Source organism: Lepidothrix coronata, unplaced genomic scaffold (assembly GCF_001604755.1).
Source record: "Lepidothrix coronata isolate B3197 unplaced genomic scaffold, Lepidothrix_coronata-1.0 Scaffold41, whole genome shotgun sequence".
Taxonomy (NCBI): Eukaryota; Metazoa; Chordata; class Aves; order Passeriformes; family Pipridae; genus Lepidothrix; species Lepidothrix coronata.
The window spans coordinates 2,548,791-2,569,194 of record NW_016690221.1 but is presented as its reverse complement, the minus strand read 5'-3'; the positions used below and the strand labels follow the sequence as shown (position 1 = coordinate 2,569,194).

The following is a 20,404-nucleotide window of genomic DNA, read 5'->3' as shown; positions in this document are numbered from 1 at the left end:
ATGTGTGCATATGAAGTTCATACATACACACATATATTATACTCTATGTCCTATGCAGTTTATAGTTGTGTCTGTGAATAGTCAAAAACCATAATATTTATGTCTATAATCCTAAGAACTAGTATGAGTGTATATATATGTATATCCATGTATATATATGTGTATGTGTGTGCATACATACAGGAGTATTACACAGAAAACATATAGAATCTACACTATAAAATACACACATATACACAAAAAATATATAAAATAATACACATAACTCTGTGTAGCTTGCATGAAATATATTTACCTGGAATATGTTATGTGCAGCTTCTTCCTCACCAACACCCCACGGAGCAGCCCAGGGTGGGGCAGATGGTTTTGTGGGTGTCCCACACCCCCAGAGCTCTGCCTGTTCTATGAACCCCACCTCCCTCCCCTGCCCCAGCACCACACGGCCACGGCTCTGACATAACAATAATTTATTGGTTCGAATGACATTTAGTACCACAGTTGTCTTACCAGTGACAGAACGAATGCACACAGCTGATGAGATGCTCTCAGTTACACACACCAACCTAAGGAACGCGTTGGACGGGTCCGTGTCCGGGGCTGGTCCTTTCGCGGACGCCAGAAATTTCATTTTTGGGTAAAAAATCCAGCACCTGGTGTGCAGGTCCCAGCCCGCCCGCCCCGACTGCAGGAATTACAGTGCTCAACACCGAGCTGAAACGTCACTTCAAGCAGCTTTTTTTTTTTTTTTTTTTTTTTTCTTGGCAGGAAAAAAAAAAAAAAAAATCAACCAAAAAAAAATTTGAGAGAATTATTGGGGAAAAAAGTGCAACCACCAAGACTGGAGAAGGGACCTGCCTGCTGGGGGTGGGCTGGGACAGGCTTTGATGTGCCTGTCAGCAAAACTGCACCTAAAGCTCAACCCCCCCCAACTCCATACCAGGCTCCCAAAAGGGTGCAATCCCCCCCCAACCATAACAGAGGAATGACCCAGGGAGCAGAGCACAGGCCTGGCCCCCAAAGCTCTGCTTCCCCAGCATCACCTCATGGGTTCGTGTCTCCCTTGCAGGGCTGCAGGGTTGGGGCAACACTGCTCTGTCCCCCATTGAGTCCCCTTCTCCCTGCCCTTCCCTAAGCAGTAATGAGCCTGATGGTGCCCATTTCCTATTTCTAAATCCCATTTGACCCTGTCCAGGTGCAGCATCACCACCCCTCCACAGGGAGGTAATTTACTTATCATTTACCCCAATGCCATGGGGAGGCCCAGCTGTTTTGCACAGCACCATTTCAGGTGTTTCCAGGCTGCAATTTCCCATCCCACGAGGATGTCACGGCTCGGGGACTCGCAGCCCCCTGGAAAGGGCTGGCAGCCAGCCAGGACTGCGGGGATGCTCAGCTCCAGAGCCCAGGGACCTGCACATGTGGAAAAGCTCCATCTCCCCCTGGGATGAGCCACCAATAGTCTTTGCCATCCTGCTGAATCTGGGTGGGACACCCCTTCCAGTGCATGTGGGGTGATGGGGGGGGCAGGACCACCTGTCCCATCCCGTGGAGCAGCTACAGAGCTGAATTTCAAGTTGGATCAGCATCTTCTCCAAAGTTCCACTGCCGTCCTTCTCGGCTTCCAACATGATCAAGTGAATGATGAGGGAAAAGGGAAGTATTATTATTATTATTACTGTTATTATTATTAATTATTATTTTAAACATTTCAAATAAAACCACGTTGTGTTGTAAACAGAAGCTCACTCCTCAGGTCTGCCCAGCCAGTCCCAGCTAAGGTTTATGTTTGAAATGGGCTTCCACTGAAAGGAAAAAGCAGAGAAAATAAAGTTAAAAGCAGGATAAGCACTGGCAGGCAGTGGCAGCCCTGCATAAGCCCACCCTGCTAATGGTTCTTGTTGTGCTGATGCTCCTTGGCTGCGATTATTCTTATAACTGTACGACTGATCCTTACAGCACCATGGGCATCACACCAGAGGCAATGAAGAAGGAAGGATACCATCCTCCTCCTCTTAGTGTGAGCCCCTCTCTGCTCAAACAGCCTTTGTATCGTCCCCCGACATCCTTCATGGGCTGCCCCGCTCACATCGTACAGGAGGGAGCGAGTTGCTGCATCCCCAATGCCCCTCCAGCCATCGCATCCTCCAACACTCGGGAAACAGCAGAGCCAAGGCTGACATCCAGCCCCCACCAGGAAACACACCTGCGTATTCCTGAGGCAGCATGGGCCGGCTGATGACTTTCTGAAAGGTCGTAATCCACTCCAGCTGGTCGTCCTCTGTCTCGCAGGCGAAGAGGAATTTCCGATCCGGGGTGACGATGGTTATCCCGTGCTGCCAGTGGTTTCCCTGCGTGGACGGTGGGAGCCCTTCCAGCACCTTGTAGCTGTTTTCCTTGCTCCCAATAAAAACTTCCCCTCTAGCAAAGGCATCCTAGGAGACAGCAGAGCAGTCAGGCAGGTGTGAGTGTGAAGGGGGCGCTGGGTCCCAGACAGCTGGGACATGGCTCACCCTGCATCAGCCACAAGTCCCATGAGCCAAACCCCGACAGCACCAGCCACCCCAAGAACCCCTGCTCATCCCCCAGGGGCACCCACAATACAGCACCAACACCGGGGAGCCAAAATCCAGAGGCAGAATGCCCAGTGAACAGGGCTTCCAAAGAATTTTTGGTGAGTATCCATGAACAGGGCTTCTGCACGCTGGACACCAGGCAGAGCCACCGAGCAGCGACAGCTTCGTGCCCTCTTGGCTCTCCCACCAGCCTGAGCTTCACTGCAGATTATTACTATCATTATTATTATTATTACTATTATTAAAATTACTAGTATTATTATTGCAGATAATTCCCAACAGGCAGCCCAGGCACCTTCATCTTACCAGGGGATCTTTGAAATACATGAGCCGTCGGTCATCCATGGTGAACCATCGCTTCTTGAATCCCTCTGTTTGCTGGAGAGTCAAAAATGCTGGATTACACACTGAAATAGCACAGCTTCTCTCTTACCAGACATGATCCAGGAGTCTCAAGGCACTTGGAGGACCCTGATGGGTTGGGGGAGTTGAGAACAGGCAGCTTCTGTGTCATCAGGAGACACCACAGCCAGGGTCTGGGCCAGCTGTACCATGGGGGCTTGCAGGAAGGGGCAGTGAGTTTGTGAAATGGTTTTAGATTTTTTTTTTTAATGTTTGCTGCCAGGTGATAAAAATGTATGGTGTTACAGCTTTGCCTCTCTGGCAAAATATAATACATGAGAAATATTTCATATCCTACCTTTGGCCCCGTTTTCTCCATGTATCCTTCCTTCAGGTAGTTTCTAGAAAGCTTTGGCACCAGCTGGGGCAACCGAAGAGGAGAGAAAAGAGAGCAAGGTCAGGTTGGAGGGGGCTGGGGGGTCACTGGGTGTGCTGGGCAGGGCTGGGGGGTCACTGGAAGGAAAGCCCACACGGAGCTGGCCCCCAGCCTGAACCCACCCAAGAACCATGAAACATCTTTGAGCACTTCACCAGCACAACCAGCAGCCTCCAGGAGGAGCCCCAGGGCTGCTGGGGCAGCCAGAGAAGGAGCCACCCTGCACCTCAGAGCCGACTGGACCCCTCCCAGGTAATTAGTGGAAGGCAATTAGATTTCAAAATCTATGGTCAAGGAGGTAGCAGGGAGTAATCAACAACAACCAGCACCAGTGACGTTACCAACTGCAACCCCCAGCCCTGGCTGCCAGTGCAGCCTCTGGAATTAGATTAGCAAAGGGTAACACAATTAGCAGCTCCAGCACCCGGAAAACACAGCCAGAGATTCATAAGCCAGGCTGCATTGACCTGCACACAAGAACTCATCCAGAGGCCTGGGTATGGCACTGACATCCTTCTGCTTTCATCTTTTCTACCTTACAGCCTTTGTTTCAGCTTTCTGGTATTACAGCAGCAGAAAGATGCTGACAGCTTCCACACACATGGCAGTGCTGGAGTTACTCACACACACGACTCACGTTGTGAGGGTGAACATGTGTGACTGCACGTGCACGTGCTTTCCAAGGCTGGATGTTTGGGAGCAGGTGCTGCACGTGGGCTCGACATCCCACCACAATCATTTCAGCCTGGTAATTGTAAAATGCTCCGAAGGATGGAGCACTCCCCAAGCCTTCCAGCTTGTTAACAAGATGCTAAAAATGAGCAAGAGGGGAAAAGGAAATTAAAAAACCGACCAAAACTGCAGGAGCACTCACATCAACATCGCTGGCTCCAGGGAATGCCACTTGTAAGTAATGGAAACGTGCTGCCCGGATGGCGTTGAACCAATCCACTATTTCCTAATAAAGAGAAAGAAAAGCACAGTGAGGAACATAGTCTGCACACAAAATAACCTGGTCCTGCTGCATTTTATCTCTCTGATCGCTGTTCCCAGTGCCAGGGCACAGTGTAGCAGCAGTCCTAAAAAATACAGAATACAGCAAACGGGCGAAGGATGGGGAACATCAGCCTGCTGTCCTGGGCTGCCAGATGTGCACAGAGCTCTGCAGCAACCAGTGAGCACCAAGGGGCTTTCTGCAGAGGGAAGGATTTAAACACATCTCTGAACTGGCAAAACCAGCCCCAAATCAGCATTTGTGATATTGAGCCTGACCTTATAAAATGGCTTGGCATGTGCTGGCTGGTGCAAAAGCAGCCTGACACCCCCGCAGCCCCCTCACTCCCCCTGCCCTCCCAGCCCCTCTGGCAGGACATCTGAGCAACGCCTGAATCCCACCCAAAATCTAGCAACATACTTCAGTGCCTTGCTAAAAGAGTAGCTAAGTATCTCTTTATCTTTGTACCCCACTCTATCAGTTATGTCTGCGAGTCCTCTAGAGACAGCCACAGTGACATCCAGGTCCCAGCTCAATTCCCAGAAGCTCTGGCACTTTGTCCTTTGCTTGGTAAAAGTCTGTCTCCATTTTTTGTCCCCTAAAAAATAGTTGTTTTATAACTTGCTTGTTTTTAAACTCATTTTTTTCATTTGCCTCTGGTGAGACCCACAGAGCTTGTATTGCACCAGATGCCTCTTTGAAGGTTTCACTGAGAAATGCCACATTAATTTTAAGCACTCAAACACTGCCTTGTGGTCTGAGGGTGTGAGAAAAGGAAAAGCATGTTGGAAGGGATATTTACATCTTCCTTCCTTGGGATGCTGGGATGCTGAGCTGTGGGAGAGGGATGCTGAGCTGTCCAGCTGTCACTAATGCACATGAAGCTTCACACATCAGGGACATGTTCAATGAGCCAGACTTAATCCTAAAATAAACACTGTCGACCCTTTCAGGTGAGGTCGCTGTAGTGTAGGAAAGATCATATCAAAGGAGAAGTCAGCCCTCAGTAAGATTTAAACTTTTTCACGCTTTAAAAATGATTGGGGTGGGGGGGAAAGGCTCTTCTGTGAAATTTGTGAGATCTCAGTTTTAAGGAGTTGAATTAGGGTTTCTCAAAAATGATCTAATGTGGCAAACAGCCATCTTCAAATATTTAAAAGCTTTGTTTTGGTTTGTAAAGCTACTTCAAGTTGAAGGGAAAAAAACCTGAAACATAATACAACAAACAACTTTTTGGAAAATTCTGACCTACTTGTCTGAGGTTTTAGTCACTTATCACTTGCTTTCCTTACTCTAAGCAGTTAAGGAGACCCCAGATAGCATCACAAAGAGGATCAGCAAGAGGAATTCACTTCTGAAGTTAATGATGACCAAACCAGGCAGGAGATTATGACCAATGAGCTGCAATGTTAAAAGGTTGTTATCTCATGCAATCACCTATGGATGGCTATATATATATATATATAAAAATATATACATATATATATATAAATATAAATATATATATATATATATATTTATCTATCTGTGGGTCTCCTTCTTGATTGTGATGCAGAAAAGCAGAGGCTGAAACCCTTGCTGACTTCCAGCAGTCAATTCCTTTTGGGATATTGATCCCCCATCACCAGAAATGGGGTTTGATCAAATTCTTCCCTGTGAGGGTGGTAAGACACTGGCACAGGTTGCCCAGAGAAGCTGGAAGTGTTCAAGGCCATGTTGGATGGGGCAGCCTCCAGTCCCAAAGGGCAGGAGCTTACCCCAGAGTTTCATCTTCTTGCAGCCCTCACTCAGCCAAAGGGACAGACCAATTTCAGGGGAGTCTAAAAAAATTCAGCCAGGTCATTATTGGATGGCAGGAGAGCACATCCTGCCAAACCACTGACACAGTGGAGATACTGCATGAGACCGGGGACACTGCTCCTTCCACCAGCCCCCTACAGAAACCTCAGCACTTTAAACCCCAAACCCAAAACACAACCCTGACTGCACTCCTCGCAGCCTGGCTAAGCAAACCACCAAAGCCCAGCAAACCACAGACACAGGCACGATGGTGGGATGCAGCTTTCACAGGAAAGAGCTTCTTCCTCTTATTCTGGTTTAAATTGCAGCCAGGAAGGTGCCTGAGAGTGACCTGAATGACACTGTGCTGTGCTTGCACAAGTGGTGCCTGTTCTGCACCATGGGACTTGCACATCCCACCAGGCAGAGTGGAGGATGGAGGGGAGGATAAATTTGTGAGCAGCCCCAGACCCATGAGCCCTCTTCTTCACATCTCCCTTCAGAGGCATCAGAGCAAGGGATTTGTTTCAATACAAACATGAATATTTGCATTTTATAAAGGATGAGACAGGCAGAACAACAATTCCTCGCTTCTCCTACAATCCAGTTTGCTCCCCTTTGGTGAGTCTTTGGATTAAGTCCCCTCATTTTTCATTGCTCCATCCACCCCGTCTCCTTCTCTAGGCACTGAGGAGCCTCCCTTAAAGAATCCTCTGCTCCAAGTTGCAAGCAGAGCAATAGCAATTCCTTCCATTTGCATCTTGTTACTTAAAAGACACATTTTGCCACCTTTGTGCTTGGAAGGACACGACAAACATGCTCAAAGCTTGTTCTACATCCTGTACCCCCATTCTTTCCACCCCCTCCCAGCAATTCCAGCTGGGTTAGAGCCTGGTGTGCCACAGGCTGGCTCTGGGCAGCATTGACCTCCAGGACCACAACCCAACCCTTCTCATTATCTCTGTGCCCTCACCTTGCCATCTTCATGATAGACAAAGATGTTCCTTGTGCTATTGTCCTTCAAGTAAGTGATCTGCAGTCCGTGTGGGTTCCCAATTTTTGCAGGCTGGAAAGTCGCATTTAGGTGTTCGATCTTCATGATTGCTTTGGGTTCTTTTGCCTGAAAAACACAGCTGAGTGAGCAAACACCTGAGAATTGGCTTTCAAACCAGAAAGCAGTTCACTTGGTCAGAAAAAACTCCTGATTGAGGCCATTAGCTAAAAAGACCTGATTCCCAGCCCACAAAACTACCTGGTGATGAGATATCAGAGACTTTGCTTGGGCATCAATGAGTCCTTCCCGCCAGCCTGGAAAAATGCTCTGTTTGGCAAAATTCAGCAGAGACGCAAAAAAATCCTACAGACTGCTAACTAACAGGCCAGGATGCTTTCTGCACCTCCAGCACCCACAGCCAGTTCATCCTTGTCCCAAAAGGTGGAGGATTGTCCCCCTTGCCAATATCACACCTGGGTGCTGAGCTGGCAGGGACACCATGTGCATGTCCCCATCCTTTCACATGAGCCACTGGCTGCTGACTCCTCTCCTCCCCTTGCCTTCCAAACTTGGAACTTTCTTTTCAGAGGCACAAATATAATCCTTACAGCCCATCTCTTGGGTGGGTTAGCCCAACGGAGAGCCTGGATCAGGCCCTCTCAGGCACCACCCCAGCTGCAACCTCTGTGGCAGGTACCACCATAGCACTGTTCATCTTCTTACAAAATGTCTTCAGAAGTTTACCATCTTTCAGGACTGCCCTGAGAAGTGAACCAGCAAGTGTGAATAAGACATTCCAACAAATACAGATCAGGCACTGGGTAACACCAGGTTTAGGGCACAGCCAGGGGCCAGCAGAAGGTCGTGTCGTGGTGCCATGGTCCCCAGCACCAGGCAGAACTCTTGAGCTGGCAGAGCTGTTAGTGCCACTTTGGGAACTTGGGGACTTGCCATGGACACACAGCCTTCATGGGTGACCATGGAGGGGGAAATCCCAGCACAGAGGACATGTCTAGACAGCGCTGTTCCCACCACAGCTGTGGTCAACAACGAAGCAAAGCAGCTTTAAACTATCAGAGCAATCAAGAGTGGCTGAATGAGGCTGGTGGGACTTTCACTTCTCTCTCGGTAAGGACAGGCTCTCTCCTCTCCATGAGATGCAATTGCACCGTAACAGCCTAAGCTGCAGGAGAAGACAGTGCTGTCAAAGCCACAGAGAAGTGTGGGTGGGTGCTCCCCTCCTCTGCAGGTTGTGGCTCATCACAACACCACGATTGCATTAACTACTTGAGAAAACTGTCTGGTGGCTTGTCCTGGGCTGCTCTCAGCTGTGATGTTCAGGGAAGACTCAAAGATCATATAAAACACCTTGGCTCCCCCCAGTATGTGGTGCAGAACAGTGGAGTGTCCATCCATTCATCACAAATGCAATTTTCATGGTTACAGCTCCATTCCTCACTTACAATAATGAAATGTGCTCTGGGGAAAAAGACCAATGTTTCCATACTACTTGACATGGGATCTGAAAAACAGAGAGCTTTCCCTCCAGATTCCATGTCATGCTATGCAAAGGATGATTCAGGCCCCAGTGACCACTGTGAGGTGGTGGTACCTTCATCACAAGCTAACCATCACTATGAAACCCATGTCAGCTGGATGGTGCAAAGCCAGAACTGGTCAGTTGGGGCATCTCACCATGACTGTGGTGGTGGAGCATGAGCAAACCCTACTCAAGAGAGCAGTGAGCTGTACCTGGTGCTTTCGTCTTGGAGCAACTGGGGGTTCAGTGTTTACAGAAACTGCAGAAATAAACTGGTGGCCCAGGAATCCCGTGTTCAGAGATGCTCTCACAGCTGTGATCTGCACAGAGCAATCCCAGGTACTCACGTCGTTTTTGTTGAAGTACTTCAGTGCACCTTCTCTCTCCGATAACACGAACTTTCGGCTTAAGAACTGCCCATTGTCGCGTCCTCTCTTCCACAGAAATCCTTCTCGGTACCCTGCAGCAGAAAAGAATGGCCGAGAACCAGGGATAAAATCCTCTATTTAAAAAAAGAGTTGGGGTAAAAAAGAGGAGATGAGCCCTGGCTTCAGAACTAAGCAGACCAAGTGCGTCGCTGTTTTGCTCAAGACACGAATGAAACAGGCCTTCTCCTTCAGCTTTGCCCTTTTCATTCCACCCTTGTTCTTTTCCAACAGCTTGTGCTTCAGATGTCCCTGCTCTGACACTCAATTTAAGATATAATTATACAAAGAGCCCCACAGAAATGGTGTTCCCTTTCTTAGTTTCACCCCTGTTCAATTTTTGCTATTGGCTCTCAGGAATGATGATTTTAAAATTAAAAATTATGTTTTATAACAACTTTGAAATAGTAGCTAAACTACCTTTTTTTTCCCGTATGCCAAATGGCACATTAATGCCTCTCCTTCACCTGCCTGCTACAAGCCAGTGGTGTGCAGAAATTCCTTATTCAGCCTGCTTTTCACTTGTCCATTCTGATACAGATTTGATTTAAACCACTGATGAAAAGATGCAGAAAAAAATCCCTCAACTAGTTCCTCACCATTGACTCTACAGTTACAAGCAAGATAAAATGTTTCCATGACGTTAAAACCTAAAGCAAGAAAAAATTCACACACAGACTTCTACTGGACTTACGAGATCCTGCACCAAATACTTTCTCCAGTTCCTCAAAGAGACTTTACTCAACATCAGACAAAATCATCACTGTCTGCCACAAATACAGCCAATGGCCAAGCCTGTGGTGATGCTGAATGCAAGCCTTGCTGAACTGCATGGAAGTGGTGGAAATATTTAAAGCTCTCAGCAGCTTTTCCTTTGTCTCTTTATTCTATACAGGGCATGTGCTGCAGCAGGGCTTGATTTTAAAATGCAGGGCCTCATCCTGCCCCCCTGAACAGGTACATGCTGCCCCTCAGGAACCAGCCCAAGTGTTTTCATTTGGGGACTGTCTGCAGGGACACCCCTCCTGTATTATTACAGCTCACTCCCAGGGCGAGCCAGCACGAGCAGAATGTGCACCTCTCCTCCCATGAGATCCAGCAGCCCCTGCTGCCTGAGCTCCCACAAATCCACAGCCAGGCAGGCCCAGCAGCCACCAAGTCCCTGTCACTGCCCAGAGATGCAGATGGGACAGCAGTTTGCTCTCAGAGAGTGTGGTTTGGAAACCAAGGACAGGTGTTCCTGAAGGGTGCTGGGTTTTAATGCCAGGCCAGTTGGAGCAGCAGGGGAGTACTTCAAAAGTCACTGCTATTCACATCACTGAATGGCAGAGATGATTTCAGAGCCTCCCCACTGGTATTTGGGGAACACCTACATCTTGCAGCAGGATGGAGAGAGCTGGGCATAGAGGAAAGGACATCAGCATCAAACAACAAAGCAGAGAGATAACGTGAGAAGGACAATGACATCACCAAATGAAGAAGGAAAGCACATTTTTTCTTTTAGGAATCCCCACCTGGGGTTTGCTCAGCTCATCAGAGCACGACAGGCACACAGAGCTCAGTTCCCAGAGCAGCTCAGCTCTACAAGTCCTGGGTGTGGGTCTCATCCATTCACTCATCCTGAGTGTTTCATTATGAACATCTGAATGGCAAAGGATGCTGCAGGCATTCCTGGTAAAACTTGTTCCCCACCAAAACACCTTCTTTTGTGATTATTCTTAGCTCTTAAGGGATGAAGAAAAAATTGTTCTGCATCTCCCCAAAGATGACCTCAAATCATTGCAAATCTGTAAAGTCTACCTAATGGCCACCTGGCAGATGGGCACTGTAACAGCTGCATATATGAAGGGAGGGAAGCCCAAAGAGGTTTGGTGAGCTGCCCAGGACAAGGCTGTGAGCCAGTGTTCATGTCAGGCTGGAAACCCTGTTTTCCCTGCCCTTCTTACATAGGGACATTTAATTATTTTGATCTTCTCTTTCTAATATTTTGTGGCAAAACACAGTATCCACTCTACAGTATCCTTCCACTGCAAGGAAGAACTAAAAAAACCCAACACAACTAAGAGTTATCCCTCACATGGCAGCTCTTCCCAGACAGATTGCCTCAGCAAAAGAGCTCCTGGCTGCTCTGACAAAGCCAGCTGCTGATTTCAGTGTTCTTCAGTACAGATTTCTGCTTGCTTCTTTTCTTTTTTTTCCTTTTTCCTTCCCTCCCTCCCTCCAGGGCTGCATCCTTGGGAGCTGCTCCTCTGCTCTGCCCAAACCTGCTGCCTGCATCCCTGTCAACATCCATCAGTGCAAACCACTGTGAACTGGACTTGAACCCAACATGAACCCAAACAGGTTCCCCAGGCAAACAGTGTGTCAGCAAGACATGTCCTCAGTGTCCTGATCTAAAGGGTTGTGAAAACAACTAGAGAAGGTGCTGAGAAACAAAACTGCAGGAAGCTGAACAGGCAACAGATCTCACACCAGAGGGCATTGGAGTTGGAAACCAAACCCTCTCTTCCTTGTCTCTGTGGGCTGAACCACCTTAGCAATATTTAGAGTTCTCTGGCCACATCCAGATCTTCCTGGGTGGTGAGGCCCTGGCACACATTATCCAGAGAAGCTGTGGATGCTCCATCCCTGGAAGTGCTCAAGGCCAGGCTGGACGGGGCTTGAAACAACCTGTGGAAGGTGTTTCTGCCCAGAGCAGGGCTTGGAACTAGATTTAGGTCCCTTCCAACCCAAACCATTCTGGGACTCTATGAAGGCTGTTCTGCTTATGTTGAAGCTGCACAACCACTAGTCCTACAACACGTGCTGGTCGCTGGTGTTAGACTGTGCAGCATCATGTCATCAACACTCTCCCAAGGCCCAGAACGAGGGATGCAGCTGCCTGCCATCATCCCACTGATCACCAGCACCCAACTGTGACTGGAGAAAGGACTACCTGCTGGAAAGCACCTACAGCCACCCTTTAGAAATGCCACTCTTGCTTTGCTAACACCGCTGCTGTTTGGATGTCAAGTTCTCTGCATCACTTCAGCTGCCTGCCAAGGAGGAAAATCGACCACTTGCCTTCGCAAGCTGCTCTGGCACAAACCTGTGACACTTGCAAAAAACCCACCAAGCAGTCCTGACAAAGTTAGCCAACAAATGGCATGTAATACGACCTGAAGCCACACAGCCCAAACGGGTATTTTTGACCTGTAACATGGTTTCCAAGGTAAAATAAGGAACTGGCACTTCCACACTCACTTCATCGCCACAGCTAAAACTCTGGGGGCAAAGAAAACAGGGTCACCCTCTTGGTTGTGAAAAGAAGATAGTGCATGGCCTTGTGTCCGCTCAGGTGGGCTGTATCTGATGCTCCTTCAAGCCAGGCAGGTAAAACTGGCAGGACCCACTGGGTGCTCTGGTGTAGCCCAGCCTTCTTGCTGTCTGAGGGGCTGCAGAGGAAGCAAGGGAGAGGACTTTCTATCACGAAAATCTGATGTAGCCACCATCTTTCTATCTGACTTCTGCCAGCAACTGGTTCAAGTTCCCTATTTCTTAAGAAGAGGGATATTGCTACTTCCCCACCTCAGAAAGCTGTTACAGTGCTTAGATAATGATGGGGGTTTTTGGTCTCTGAGAATGTGGATTGTAGGAAGTACCCAGAATCAGTTTTAGCCTTTGTTCTCAGAGAAGAAAAAACCCTCCTGACAGCAGTGGATCAGATCCACTGTCTTGTAAAAACCATGCATGGCCTTTGCTTCTGCCATCTTAAGTAAGGCATTATAAACTGGGACTTAAAACCACATCTGCTCTTCGGTTTCTTTGGCACTTTACTTTGCAGTTTCATATGCAATACCATACCCAAGCCCAAATGCATCATTGTGTGGTTTCTTGCCACCTTCTCTCACTGCAAGACAAAGCATGGGAGGCTGAAATAGGAGAAAAAAAATGTACTTGTGCAAGTAATCCAAGGGCAATCCCATTTCCTAGAGTTCAGGCAGCACATCTCCTCCTACAGAAGCAGGTTTCCCTTCCTCTAAGCAGTTAAAGTGTGCTGACCCCAATTCAGAGCTTTGGAGAAGATACAACTCCATCACTTTGCTGCTGAAATTGCAGGGTATATATCTCCACTCCTCTGTGTGTCAGGAGCTGAGCACTCTGCTGTATTAGTATTGTAAGATGTTAATTAAGGCAGAATGGGGGATAGGTACTCACTAGACATGATGTGCCCACCCTTTCTGAGAGGTTAAGGAACTGCATAATTATGGGAGCAGTTGAATGGTGAATCCTTGACATTCCACATCCCCTCAGACCCCAGTGTCACAACCTTTGTTTTAACAAAGAGTCTGAAGGACACTCCTTCCAAAATACCCCCCCACCATCCATAGTCAGAGGGCTGGATGGAGAAGATTCTCTGTTTTCCCTACGGACTGGACTTGTAATAGGGCTGCCTAAAGAACTGTGCCTCTTGTTTGGCCTCAATGTAAATGGTTTGGTTTGATTGCTCTAAGTTTTAATATATTTTTTCCTGTAGCATTCAGCCACCATCAAAGCAACACATTTCAATGACTTCAATCTGAATATTTTAAGCATTTGCATTCCGATACAAGTTGTAAAATAAGGAATACTAAATTTTCTCATGGAGTGAAAACATCACTCTCTGTCCACACCCTCCCCACACATAAGGCAGCCCTCCTGCAAGCAGGGTCAAGGTTGGTCAAACCCCTCAGAGCTTTCAAAGCTGCAAACACTACCCTGCTCTTCTTGCTTTTTTGCCTTTGTTTTCCCTGTCTGCAGCTGTGCTGAGGAGCTTATAACTTCCCTACAAACAATTCTGCAGTCATCTCCAGATAAATACGCTTCCTGCTGGTCCCATGTTCAGCAGTGCAGAGACAGGAGTGTTGGAGATCTCAGAGAATGTTGTGCATCTCATCGGGATGCACAGGAGGCAGAGGGGACCTGGAGGGCTTGCTAATGAGATGGGCACCCTTCCCCCAGAGCTTCTCCTGCTCCGACCAGGTGAGGAGCCACCAAGAGCTGCTACTGCTCGTGCACAGTTCAGTGCTTCAGAAAGTAAAGCCTCAGCAAGGAGCGAATGAGGATGCGTTCAGGGATCCTGCAAACCAGTCTCTGCCCCAGGACACCTGGGAGAGAAGCTCTTGGTGCACCTGATGCAAGGTGGGTGCCTGGCATGTCTCACCTCACAGTCACAGGCTTGAGAAGGGAGTAATCTCCCTTCACCTCCCTTTAGAGAACTCTTTATTCCCAGCTAAGACAACACAACCTCATCGCATCTCACCCAGCCAGGCAAAGGAGCCTAAGACCTCCCTTGTGCAGCACCCTGACACCCACAGCAGCCACTTTCTCAGGCACACACAGTTTGAGGCGCAAGTTTCCCAGCTCTTAATCAAACAGTCCTCTCTTAATGAGCACTTAGCATCCAAATTACCTTTCCTAAAGGCCATTTTGCAGAGAAGGGTTTCCTGTTGCCATCCAGTCTGCCTCTGCTGTCTTCCCGGAGCTCATAAAACAATTATTGTCCCGCTGCATTGTCGAGCCTCAGCTATGGATGCAAGCAGCTGAGGAGATTGATTGCTTCCACAATACCCAATTAACCCACTCACTCTGCAAACGATTGACTTAATCAAAGGCAATTAGCGCTTGAATGGCTACATCAGACAGAAAGCCAGGATTTAGTAGATGATTCAGATAACACCATACAGACATCTCCTTGGCCTTCTGAGGGAAAACACCATCACTAATGCTCAGCTCAGAGCTGGAAGTAGATGAAACCTCAGGTCGGTGGTGAGAGGTGGCACAGAAAACACAAGGGAGAAGGAACACATATTTCCCTTTACCGATAAAGGGGAATTTGAAAAGCACCGATGTGATGTTCCCCTTTTCCTCCTTTTTCTGCTCATGACCCGGAGCACCAACCAGTTGACCAGACCTCAACTACCAGCTGTCATGAAATGGTACCTTTGGTCTCTGACAGCTCTGGATACTCAGTCCCCAAGTGCTGGAGGTACAGGGCTGTCTCCCATTACCAGCCCTCTGAGGAAAGTCAAACGTTTTACAAAGCCACCTTCAGTATTGATTTTTTCCAAGGCATCTTCTCCCACAACGTAAAAAAGATGCCCCAAAAGAGCCAGTTTGGAGGCAGGACCACATCTCTGCAGAAATACAGGTGTTAGTGTCCTCAGAGACTGTTTTTCTTCTGCTCAAATCACCCCAAACCAGCACAGCCAAAACCATTCAAAGCCTGAGCATGGGCTGAGCAACCCAGGTCCCCTAAAACAGAGGACAGAGACCATTTTAGAACATGTGTAGAACAACTTAAAGGTTGAAGCCAAGCATGGAAAACAAACTCTCCAGATCACTGCAAAAAGACATTGTCATCTTGCTTCATCCTGAGCAGCAAAACTATTGTAATAGAAAAAGGTGTTAGTTCACCTACCCAGCTTCTCAGATAAATATGGAAAATAGAGCCAAATGCACCATATCCGTGGAAAAAAAATGGGGCTGAGCTTAACTACACATCAAGACCTGAGTCTGACAGAAAGAAGACGAGGTCTGTCCCCACACACATGTGGCATTTAAATGCAAGGTTGGTCCCTGGGTTTCCAGTCCCATTTAATGTCATTGTGAATACACTTCATTGCTGGCTCACAGCTGAAAATCCAAATTGCTTGCAAGCAAAGCCCCAATAATAAAGCCGAAATCCATTAAGCTTGTGATGTTTGCCACTATTTAAATCTGATTAAAATTGTACATGACACCACTAAGCTGAACATTCAGAAAACACTCCTGTCAGGTCTGATGTTTCCCCGTGTAATCCAACCCCCCCTTCTTTCACCGGGTTGTCAGCTGAAAGGAGCCATAATAAGAGATCATGTACCTAATCCAGCTTCCTAAGCTGTTTTTAACTGGTTTCTTTAATCACATGTTATGATTCCCTACGGAGCAGCTCTCAGGTGACAAAGACATTAGCACAGTCATTCATACTCCCGGAAGGTTTCTCAGATGGGATCACTTTTCCCCTTGTGCCGACTGAGTGTGGCAGGAAGGAGACACACGAGGTGCCTCTGTGGAGCCAGGAAAGCCATCAGCGGCATGAAAGGTGGGAAATCACGGCATCAGGAAGTGACAGCCAGTGGGCAAGAGACTGCAAGGTAAAGTAGTGCAAAGGACTCTTATCAGAGAAAAAACTTCTTTTAGTAGAGTGATATTGATCTCCCAGTGAGCACTCACCTCCCCTGAAAATGCTGCGTGGGAACAAATATCAGGAGAAAACACCAAAATATACAATTCCCAAGTCTTCACCTGTCTGCTTCGGGCATATCAGGTTTGGTAGAGAACACAGCCACATCCTCCCTTTTATCAGTTTATCTTATAATTGACCATTGACACAGTACAACTTCCATGGTAACTTAATTACTGAGCAAGTGTTTACATATTAAAGATAAGACCATAGCTGACTGCTGCAGAGCAATTCGATTGTATCTACTGGGAGATGTTACAACCCCTTGCTACAGAAAATGTCTTTTCTGGAAGCCTTGCGCTTGCGTTATTGAAAATTGAATGTGGAATCTAATTTTACTTGGAAATCAAACGCTTCCTCTTCGAGTGGCATCCCTGCATACCCACCTGGGAGCTGCTGGCTGCTCAGAGAAAAAACCCTGTTACAGGTAAATAACCTTCAGGTTTTGATCTTTTGAAGCCAGCCTTTTGTAATAAAAGGCAGATGAAAGCTGGGAGGTTCCCAGTGCGATGCTCATCCCATTTACCAGCACTGAGTGCACTCAAAGCCTGATTTAAATGGAGAGCTGGGCAAGAAAACGTTTAAGGACAGGCATGCAGTGCTAAGTCATAATAACACCTGTACAGCAGTTCACTTCAGGAGCTGAATTTTGAAAGCCAAACCGCTCCCAAATCACAGGGCAAGGATCCTCCTTGGGCAAGACATAAACACTTAAAAAAAAAATCCTTGCTGCAGCCACTGTGAGTTACTTGCACAGAAGCTGCATGGGAGGATGTTCTGCAGCTTTCCTTCCTGGTTTCTGGAAGAACTGCTGCCTCCATCCCACACCCATCCCCCCTGCCCACCACAGAGCTGGTCCTGCCTGGACCTCTGCAAGGTGAGGGAGAAGCCAGATGCAGCCCTCACATGCAACTGCAATGACTCCTGTGCAGAAAGCAAAGAGGTGACACCCTGAAAGAGCTGGGGATGAGGAGAGTTTTACCCTCCATACACACCACAGATGAGCTGCACCAACCTGCTGCTGAGGCTTCAGCTCAAAACACCTGCAAAGCACCAGGGACCACCTGAAGGTCTGGTTTTCACAGAGGCATCCTCGAACTCCAGCTATGGGATCAGGAGCCTCCAAGCCCTGAACAGCTTTAGATCTTTAGGAGTCCCTTACCCACACCAATAAATAAAATCTCAGCCTGGGCAGCTGCTCACACAGATCAATCCAAGGAAGGATGAGATGAATTTAACCCCCCAACAGAGCTTTACAGAAGTCAGCACAGAAGTTCACCACAGACTTCAGACAGGTTTAAGACCCTCTGTCCAGGGCATCCTAGAACAAAGCATTTCCCCCACACAGGCAGCATTGCCACACAAACATAGATCATGGAAACCCATTCTCACATGCACATAACATTCCTCTTTCTTTGCTTTGAAGAGAAATTCAAAAGGCTTTGAGCATATCTGCTGCAGTACTAATGGCTCCTGAATATCTTTCATTGAGCATTCAATACATTTACAGTCAAAACTTTATGCAAGAAAGGAGGGGGGGGGTTTAAATTTAGGACTTGTTCCTCTCTTGGCTGCTGGTGTTACAGCTGTCCCAGAAATCAGCCAGTACAGGATGATCTGGCAGCTGTGCTATCAAGGGAGGAGCACTTGGCAGCGCAGCCTCAACCTCCAGGTTGCACAAGGACATTTGCACACCTTGATTTTTCTAAAACTATCCCCCCCCATCCCCTGGAGCAGTGTAATCCCACTTAATGAACTCCTGGAATTATATAAACCAAGGCTAAATTCTGTCCCATTGGCCAAAACTCTCATCGACTTCACTGGGCTAAAATTTTTTCTTCCAGCCTCTGCAATGCGTGAAAGTTTGAAATTCACTCCCTGTGGAGCAGCCTCCTTGTCTTTTAGGTATTTTGGGGATATACTGTTTGTTACTGCTGTGCCACATAACCATGTCCCTCATGGGCTGCCCTGGTTATGAAACTGGAGGTGGCTGCTTTGTCTGCACCTCAACTGCAGCAGGATTTATAAAACCAGTCCTATTTAGTCAGCTGGGGAGCCACCTCCAAGTCCAGTTTCACTGTAAGCATCCAAGAAGTGAGGTGTGGACAACTCCTCTGCTGCAGAGGCTTCCCTGCTGCATTAGAGATTTCAAGGTGAAAAGGTGGGTGATCTCCCTATAGGGGGAAAATGCAGGTGGAAATGGGCTGGTGGTGAGAAGAAAAGCATCAGCAAGTGCTCCCACTTTCGAGTCGAGGATGATCTAGCTCAGCTACATCTCTGGCAAATTCCAGAAAAAGACATGACCTCACCCTGGAAAATGTTCTTTGTCTGGTGAGAGACAGAAACTGCCTGACCCTGCACAGGTCTTCAACGCAAAACGGATCTTTCTTTAGTGGAAATTTAATTAAGCTAGGACAAGTTGCCATGAAAACAGCCTTTTCCATGTCCTTTGTTATCCTATTGCTTCCCAGTCACTCCCTTCTCATTAGCAGAAAAAAGATGCCTCAGCCTTTTGGTCCTGTGTCACTACACAGGGATTGTGAATGTGCACAGTATAAAACCATGGAGAAATACCACGAGACCCCCAATAACTACCTTCATAAATCAGAAATTGGGAAGGGATGATTCTATTCTTTCAGTAAATGTTTATCACCAAAAACATGGAGAACCGCCTCTCTCCAGTTGGTATAGGTCCCTTTATTGCCTGTAAAAACCCAAGGTTACAAGAACAGGCAGCCTTAGCAATATCAAAATACAGTATTTCAAGGTGGTTGACCTCAAATAGGGAAAGCTCAAGGACAGGAGTGAGTAATGATAATTATAGTTGGGGTGTTTCACACATTTATTGATCTTATAGTCTATGCTCATCGGGTGGCCTGACTCTCCCAGGGAACACCTACAGCTCAGGGCATCCCCAGGGAGCATCCGGAGCACACCCCAAGACACAGGCAGCACATTCAACTGCCAAGGGAATCCAAGGGGTGGAAGGGTTCAGACCACCTCACCCATGAGAAACTGCACTAGTTCAGCAAATTCAACTGACCTCAAACTGACCACAAATTAAATGCTTTTGGTTTGAGTTGACAAATGTAAACATTTCTGTTAAGGATGATGCAAAATGAAACAACATTTCTTAGGTGTGTTTTTCTGAGAGGCCAAAAAAACCCTTAATGAAACATTTTGCACAAAGTGCTTAGATGGAGAAAAAAAAAAGACCAACCTCCAACTATTTAAAATTTCATGGGGCAGCCCTTACCCCTTTCAGCAAGGTTCACTCCCACGTTGCTCTGCTTCCCCTGCAACGAGCATTGCTGCTGCCTTACTTTTTGCACGAGAGCTGCTGCTCTCTGGCTAATTATAGAAGCTGGATCAGAGCTATGCTGAAGGCAGCTTGACAGAACCAGCTGTTAAAATTATAGCTGGATCCTAAACTAGCTGTGAACATCCAGCTTTAGCTCACAGTGGTGCTACCCCCTTCCCAGAGCCGGCTGCCAATGCCTTGCTTGGCCAACTGCTCCTCCTCCTCCAAGTTCAGACCCACAGGTCCTCACCTGCGATTTCTGGCTGCCTAAATGCTTTTCTGCTTTAGGGGAGCTGAAGACATCAGAGTATTTCTCTTTGCTAGATGTTTTTCTTCCTACAGCAGCTATCTGTAAGATCCATCACCGCCCCATCACTTTGTCACTGCAATGTTCATGGATTTCCTGGAAAGCGTAACAGCAGTCATTGGCCTCTTGCCATGGCCCAGAGAGGTAGAAAAAATAAAAATGCTCCAAAGTTAACTCTAAAAGAAAGGCTTTTACGTTTGGAGCCCTTTCCTTTGCCTTCTGGTGGTGACTTTGAGCAGTGTCTCCTTAGCAAGTCTGGGAAATGGTGCAGCATCTTCCTTTGATTCTAACAGAGCCTCAGGAGGCGGCCGTGCTCTTTCAGAGGGCTTGGACTGTGTCTGAATCAGCACTTCCAAATGCTCCTGGAAGGCACTGAAAGGCTGCTCCAACTCCTGGTCATGTGATGACAGTTCTGTGGAGATGTCAGTGCATCCTGGCACGGGAACAATGCCACGTGTGGGTCCCTGCCA

At 47.5% G+C, this 20,404-nt stretch overlaps 1 protein-coding gene across 1 annotated transcript in view; it reads right to left on the bottom strand.

Moving 5' to 3' along the window:
• Positions 1 to 452: 452 nt before the first annotated feature.
• The window catches only part of ADAP1 (ArfGAP with dual PH domains 1), a 50,366-nt gene continuing 30,414 nt past the window's right edge, over positions 453 to 20,404 (bottom strand). The window contains exons 5-11 of the mRNA XM_017813452.1: positions 9,006 to 9,118; positions 7,098 to 7,244; positions 4,226 to 4,309; positions 3,274 to 3,336; positions 2,880 to 2,951; positions 2,204 to 2,432; positions 453 to 1,802 (exon numbers count right to left, since the gene is read on the bottom strand). Of these exons, the coding sequence (XP_017668941.1) occupies positions 1,774 to 1,802; positions 2,204 to 2,432; positions 2,880 to 2,951; positions 3,274 to 3,336; positions 4,226 to 4,309; positions 7,098 to 7,244; positions 9,006 to 9,118 (737 nt within the window). The 3' untranslated portion in view covers positions 453 to 1,773. The remainder of the gene's footprint in view (positions 1,803 to 2,203; positions 2,433 to 2,879; positions 2,952 to 3,273; positions 3,337 to 4,225; positions 4,310 to 7,097; positions 7,245 to 9,005; positions 9,119 to 20,404) is intronic.